A 7,179-nucleotide genomic window follows, 5' to 3' on the forward strand; every position below is an offset into this window, starting at 1 on the left:
TTACTTTAATTGATTTCAACAATTATAATTGATTAATTTATTGTAATTATTTTATGGTACAACCTATTAAATAGTCCCTATCTCTATTCATATTTAATTTATTTATGTTATCTGAACTCATCATCAAGTGAGTGAGACGTGAGATTATTAGTAACCTGAGTTGTTTATTTGATTGTTCTTTTATTGATATTATCTCTATTCATATTTAATTTATTTATGTTATCTGAACTCATCATCAAGTGAGTGAGACGTGAGATTATTAGTAACCTGAGTTGTTTATTTGATTGTTCTTTTATTGATATTAATCAATTATTGGGGTGGGTGATTAAATGAAATATGACCTATTATGTTATTTGTTGGTAAGCTTGGAGGCTAGGCTAAAGTGGATGTTTGGAATAGGTGGGAGTGCTTTAAATTTTGTCCGCAATGAAGATATATTTGGGTAAAGCCAATTTGCAAGATGAATGATAAAGAAAAACATCCAGGACTGCAGGAGTGGGGGACCACGAAATCATTAGAAATGTAGTCCCTTCTAGCTCCCAGACTTTGTTAATCTGTCAGCAACAGTATTCACACTTTGATGCATGTGACGAAAGGCAACTTCCCATGGGTGCTTGAGGAGAATCCTTACCTAATATAAGACATCCTTGTGAGCAAGCATGTCCATTGCAAAACTTGTTTAGAGTGTCACTAATATTAAACACATCTAAACAATCAATCTCACACTCCACCAGAGTATATATATCCCCAATCTCAACACTTCTAGAGGTCACCCTTTAAAACCAAAAACTTTGCACAAAGAGGGTCACTAGGGCCATAAAATTTCGAGAAACCAAATAACCATTCTCCTTGAGTCCCTCGAAGCACACCACCCCCTCCCATAGCATCACTATTTAGTTTGATAGAAGCTTGGCTCGGTAGCTTCCATGTCTGAAAAACCTACACCGGCATTAAAAAATAGTACAAATCCAAATCGGTGTTCATCTGCCTAATCATGGCACAAACGGCCTGAACACCCAAATTCTCATATGAAAAAACAACGTTATTGCACCATTTCCACAAGCACCAAATGGTAGCAAAAATAAGTAAAGATGGTTTGTAAGAAGTTATAGTCAAGACCCAACGCTGGATATCATGGCACGTAAGAAGGGTAGTCGAAGCAAAACCCATACAAAGACATACCTCCCTAGAATGCGGACAATCCTTGAAAACATGAAAAGTGGATTCTTCATTTGCAAAACATCTCATGCAAAATGCACTATCGGCTAAATGACAATCTTACCATTTATTGTTAGTGGGGAGTGTATTGCGTGTAACTTGCCAAAGGAAGAAGCGGACCTTCACAGGGGCAGCAAGACACCAAATTCTCTTCCACATAGGATGAGAGTTGGAGGGTTGGTGCAAAAACCAACTATAAGCCTAAGAAGTTGTGTAGATACCCTGATTATTACCTAACCAGACAATAGTATGTATCATTTCCACTAGGATGGGCAGGAATTGGAACTTGACTGATTGTATTACGTCACTGTAAATTTTAATTACCATGATTCCATAAATTAGTCATAGTGAGGTTGATATCATGAATTTTCGTAAAATCAACTGTATTACATGGGGCACATGTTCCCAACCAGTTACAGTACCAAAAGCTAGATTGACTAGCTCCAAAAGGAGGCCCAAAACTTGATCGAAGTTAAAAAATAGTTCAAATAATACTTCGCCAAACATAGGATGCACCATCTCATTATGGAGGTATTTATTCGGATTCCGAATAAACTCCCAAATCAACCTGCCTAGTAATGAGACATTAGCTGCCCGAGAGTCTCGAATGCCCAAACAACCTGCATACTTGGGCTTAATGATTTTTTTCCAACTCACCAACTTCCAAGAATGATTTAATGATTTATTGCAAATCATTGATCTACACACTTGATCAATAGTATTACAAACTCTCTGAGATCCAAAGCGATTGCATAGTACGTATATGTAGGCATAGAAGCAAGCACAAACTTAGCAAGACAAATATGCCCTGCCCTATTCAGTGACTTGTTCTTCCAAGAACCAAGATAAGTGTAATATTAGCTGCATGCTTGATTCCAAGAATGTCCAACAAGTAAACTGGGATTTTGCTAAGTTTCCTTTAAGGCCAAATTTTGCACATAAAGCATTCAAAGTGGAAGAGACTACCTACATATGGGGCTCAATAACCTTAGAAAAATAGCAATATATCATCAGCAAACAGGAGGTGAAACAAAGGAGGGCCACCGCTAGATAAAGTTATAGGGAATTCATTCATTATTCACCACGACCGATTAATTAAGAGAGCCAACTTCTCCTTTCAAAGCACAAAAAGGTAAGGTGGGAAAGAATCTTTTTGCGGAAGAAAGTGCTCCAATTTAGACCCATTCCAAAGAATGGTGAGACTACTTCCATATTTTGCATAAATGTTTGTTGACGGTGCCTTTTTTTTGTATTATGAAGCTTAATGTTGCTTCTTTTGTTGACGGTGCCTCAAAAAATATGTTCTTCCTTTAAATGAGATGTGAGTTTAATAAAACAATTTAGATTTTAATTAAATTACACCAGTAATAGAAAAAAAGAATTATTCAATAACATTGTTTTATTTAATAAGAACTAACTTTACAACAAATATACTTTAAAATCACATAATACTTTCTAAGGAATGCCAATCTAACAATCTTTATACATGAAAGTGGGACTCAACAAAAAGTTGTTATATTTTTTTTTCTAATTTCAGAAATTGAATAAAAAAAATTTTGCTAATTAACTTCTAAAAGAAACAGTTAAATTTTCTCAAACTATATCCAATCTCATGAAAAAAATAATTTAATGAAGGAAAAGCTTTTGCTCATTTTCTTTCAAATAAAGATTAAATTAACAAGTGAACACTACACTGCATACCTTGGACAATAAGTGAACTTACCTATGCAAACCAGCACAAAACACAAAAAAATAAGCAAAGTAAAAGTGAAGTATAAAACAATGACATTCCACGTTTCTTGAAATATGACAAGAAAGGAAACTCTCAGAAAAATTTGTCTTCGGCAATAAACAAGCGGAAGAATCACAGAATCTGAGCAGCTGTGTTCAATTTTTCAGCCAAGCTAAGCTGCGTTCTTGTAATACTAGATAAATACAGCAAAAGCAAGTGATCCTGAAATGGATGAAACACCCGTGTCAGCACAATGAAGCTATGGAAGGCAAGCTGAAAAGACTTGCCAAAAAAGCCAGTAATATAAGAAGCAAAATCTGTTCCATCGTGTTTCACAATTTTCATCAAAAATAAGAAATCCCAGTAAACCACTAACACAAAGCATAATCTTACCTGCAAACTGTCATTCACAAGCTTATCAAAAACTGATGGGGACAATTTGGGAAGGGAACCTACAGCATCTGATATAAATCTCCCGATTTTGTTGTCTGGTGCAACTAGCCCTTCCTGTGTTGAAAAATTATTTAATAATACAATCTCAGATGAAAATGCGAGAGATTAAAGGCAACAATATCATACCACAACATCGTTAACATATTTGTAGATGTCATCAATCAAGACTAGCAGATGTTGCATTGATGCTTCCATCCCTTCTAAATCTGAGGGAATTTTGTCAACTGCGGTTGCCTTCAGCATATCAACTGCCATTACCAGAATAAACATAAAATCAGCTAAAATCATTCAAAATAAAGAACATTATGGTTCCATTTTTATAGAATAAAAATAATTGCAAACGATAGTTAAAAGATGATACTGATACACCATTGTCATTAAGTGGTAGAGAAGAGAGAATTAGAAAAGTCTAACATAAAAATAAAATTTCAAGGAATTTTCTTCTACGCTATGAATATAAACAAATGGACAGCTTACTTAAACTATGAACTTTCATCCAAGTAAACGTCCAACCAGACATTTAACAAAGGGATGTGAAAGCACCCACAATTCATACCCTAAAAGACTAAAACAAAGAGACAACGGTTTACAAATTTGTCGTTCCTGAAGAGAACCCAGGTCAAATGGGAGGACAGACAATTCCATCTTGTGAAAATGTTCAGTTTCAAGACTCAATGAAGTATAACAAAAAATAAGGGCGATAAACCTAAGCCATCTTGTGAAACTAGAAGTTCTAATTAAGGAAGATAAAACAGTGTCACTGAAACATCACAGTATGAATACAACAGAAGTAATGCAAATACATTTTTTCATATAAATATTGCAATATACTCTCAATAATCCCACAGAACTTTAACTAGCACAGCAGAATTTGTAATTTAGACTAGATCCTTTCAGCACAATCCAATGTGAAACTATTGCATAATTAACAGCTAAAATAATTACAAGATCCTCCATATCAGACAATATTTTTCTAGAATACAAGCCACAGATATACCAGTAATTGATTGAGAGGGAAATTTAAAACAATTTTCTCTTCAGATGCATTCACGAAAGTAAGCACATAAGCTTTAGCAAATATATTAAATACGAAATAAAATTAAAGGTTTAGAGAGAAAGAGAGAGAGGAGAGTGAGCAAAAGGAAAGAGAGAGGTCGATTCAAATGATACGTCCGACCATTACTTACATCCAATTCGCTCAGCTTCCACCATACGAAGATCCAATGGAATTTCTTGAAACTGTGCAGCAATTTGCCGTTCTCCAAGAGATAAATTGTTAGACACATATGCTTTAATAGTACCCGCTCCATTTGTAAATCCTGTATCAACCGTCAAGTGTATGGGATTGGGGACTTCTCGAGAATAAAACTCGTGAATTAATGCACTACCACCTGTTACTCCAAGACCGGTTGAATACCTGCATAAATAACCAAAGTTAACATTGCCTTTTTCTCCTAGAAAACAAGAAAGAAACACAGGGATCCTACTGAGAGTCTGAGACAATAAGAAAGGGAGGGGGGGACAAAAGAAGAAACAATATAGGATTAAAACAGCTCTCAAGTACATTTTTATACTAATAACTGAAGCTCTCTCACTAGGAAGCAACAAAACCAACTTCATTTATAAAACATAGAGTGAAAATGGCACATTGCCCTCCACCCAAATACAATGCCAAACAAATAAACCTTTCAGAAACCAATGTAAACATTTTTAACCTAGGCCATATGGATTTCAAAGTTTTCTGGGCCAACACTTCATTGAAAATACCATTTTGATAACCTTTTGGGGGGGGGGGGGGGATAGACTTTTAAAAAGTATTGGAATTACCATCCTACTATGATTTCCTTTGGATTCACTTTTTGGTGGGATATTAACATATTGTGGTGGTACTCTATATCCAACGCAACCTGGAGAAAAAAATAAGCAAAAATCATTTATTTAGTGAGAACAGAATAATTTAGTTGATGTTTAAGACCCTACAAGCAGAAGAGAGACACTTAAAAGGATGACTGAAAAAGGTCAATAATTGAGTCAAAAAGTAAATTTTAACTATGCAACTTTTTTCCCAGCTTTTAAATATTAGTGTCCACTATATAAGTACTCAATATCTTAAATTTAAAGCTAATATTAATATGCAAACTTTTCGCTTTCTTGAAGAAATCTATATGGTTCACTCATTCTAATTGACTTCGAATCACCAAACTCATTGACAAAGAGAAATACATTGGCTCAAAAGATGATAAACTATACAAATATTTTTCCTGCAAGAGACCTGAACCAACTTTCACCTAGTAGGATATGGCTACAAATATGAAATGTGCGTTCCTCTAACTTCCTTCCACTTCGAGTTTCACAATCTAAATAGAACTTCTTTATATTGTGGGAAAAGTAGCCTCAATTGCTCAGATATCTAATAATGACTAAAATGGGAAGGAAAGAGATGGGATGGAATGAAATAAAATTATATAGCATTATTTGGATATTTTATGATAAACAGAAAAACTATGTCATTCCATTGTCTGGAAAGTATAAGGAATAGTAGTATTATGACTTATATTAGAATTATCCCATCACATACCCATAGAAAAAAAAAAGTATTAGATGACAGTTGAGACAAGTGAAATAAATTCAATTCCATTCCACCTATTTTAAAAAATCCAAATAATGCCAACTATTCATTACATTCCATCTCCTCCTTCTAACAATCTAAACGAAGAATTCACCAAAATTTCCAATATAAAGTTAGTGACATCCACACGTGCTGTTCAATTACAACTTGCAAGTATGAAGCAACAATTAAAAAGAACAGAGAGCATAGTAATACAAATAACATTAATAAAAGCTTAGGTCCTATTTGGATAAACTTCTAAAAAAAAATAAAAAAGGCAAAATGAGAAAAATGCCACGCATTGTCTGGCAAATGAATGAAATAAATTGGAGCAAAAATATACCTAAATATGAAGCCAAATCCTACAAATCAAAACATGAACTAAATAATTAAAACTCATACTAAAAAGAGAAAAAAAAAATCGATAGTTTCAGATCCAGGCGAGGAACTAAACTCCTCATATGTATAGCAGCGGCTAACAAATATATACTAAAATTATTATTGATAATAATGAATTAACAATTAATAGTAAAAAAGAAAGTGAAGAACCTGTTCGATAGATTCGTTGTGAGGAACAGCATAGGAATTGCGGATATCGACGGTTCCATCGGGAAGGACGGAGCCGAGTAGGGTTCCGATGACACGATCGGCTTGGTCAGGGCGTCGAACGTAGCAATCGCAGATGTTGAAGATGACCAGAGGGTGGACCTTCGCGGACAAGCTCTGCGAAGAAGAAGATGATGAAGAGAATTGCAACACTGTGCGATCGCTCGCGGCCATCTTCGGAGATTCGATTCGATTCGATTCAGCACCTTCACTACTCACTTCACCGAACACAACACAAGCACCCTAATCTGTAACTAGGGTTTTACACATGGGCTTATCAATATTTGTTTTTGGTCAATAGGCTTATCAACAATCACAATTCAACATTTTAAAAAAACAAAAACTCAGATCACTTCATAAAATAAGCCCGTTAGGCCCAATCAAGGAAGCTCATATTACTTACATGGTAATATTTTTTATTGTTTAAGCTATATTTATGAAATTAACTATTTTCGTCCAAAAAATTTAGTTTTTGTTGTTAATGATTGTTTTCTAAGACTCCAAAAAAACATTGTTATTTTTATCAATTATTTATTTATCTGTGGTTCTCAATATCTTTTAT

General features: G+C 34.4%; 1 protein-coding gene across 1 annotated transcript; it reads right to left on the reverse strand.

Moving 5' to 3' along the window:
• Window positions 1-2,843: 2,843 nt before the first annotated feature.
• On the reverse strand, window positions 2,844-6,893 carry LOC114382803 (eukaryotic translation initiation factor 3 subunit F-like). The gene is made up of 6 exons (XM_028342424.1): window positions 6,561-6,893; window positions 5,231-5,310; window positions 4,591-4,820; window positions 3,530-3,651; window positions 3,344-3,457; window positions 2,844-3,172 (listed from the first exon to the last, which is right to left on the reverse strand). The coding sequence occupies exons 1-6, from the start codon at window positions 6,789-6,791 to the stop codon at window positions 3,083-3,085; spliced, it is 867 nt and encodes a 288-aa protein (XP_028198225.1). The 5' UTR covers window positions 6,792-6,893; the 3' UTR covers window positions 2,844-3,082.
• Window positions 6,894-7,179: the final 286 nt, after the last annotated feature.

The sequence above is a fragment of the Glycine soja genome, chromosome 13, assembly GCF_004193775.1.
Source record: "Glycine soja cultivar W05 chromosome 13, ASM419377v2, whole genome shotgun sequence".
Taxonomy (NCBI): Eukaryota; Viridiplantae; Streptophyta; class Magnoliopsida; order Fabales; family Fabaceae; genus Glycine; species Glycine soja.

What these genes read in the sequence shown, in the direction of transcription:
- LOC114382803 (XM_028342424.1), bottom strand. Translation starts at nt 6,791, where the DNA reads ATGGCCGCGAGCGATCGCACAGTGTTGCAATTCTCTTCATCATCTTCT. An exon ending in GGAAGCTGAGCGAATTGGAT is followed by an intron (nt 3,652 to 4,590) that starts GTAAGTAATGGT and finishes TGGTAATGGCAG; the next exon opens with TTGATATGCTGAAGGCAACC. An exon ending in TTGTGAATGACAGTTTGCAG is followed by an intron (nt 3,173 to 3,343) that starts GTAAGATTATGC and finishes CATCCATTTCAG; the next exon opens with GATCACTTGCTTTTGCTGTA.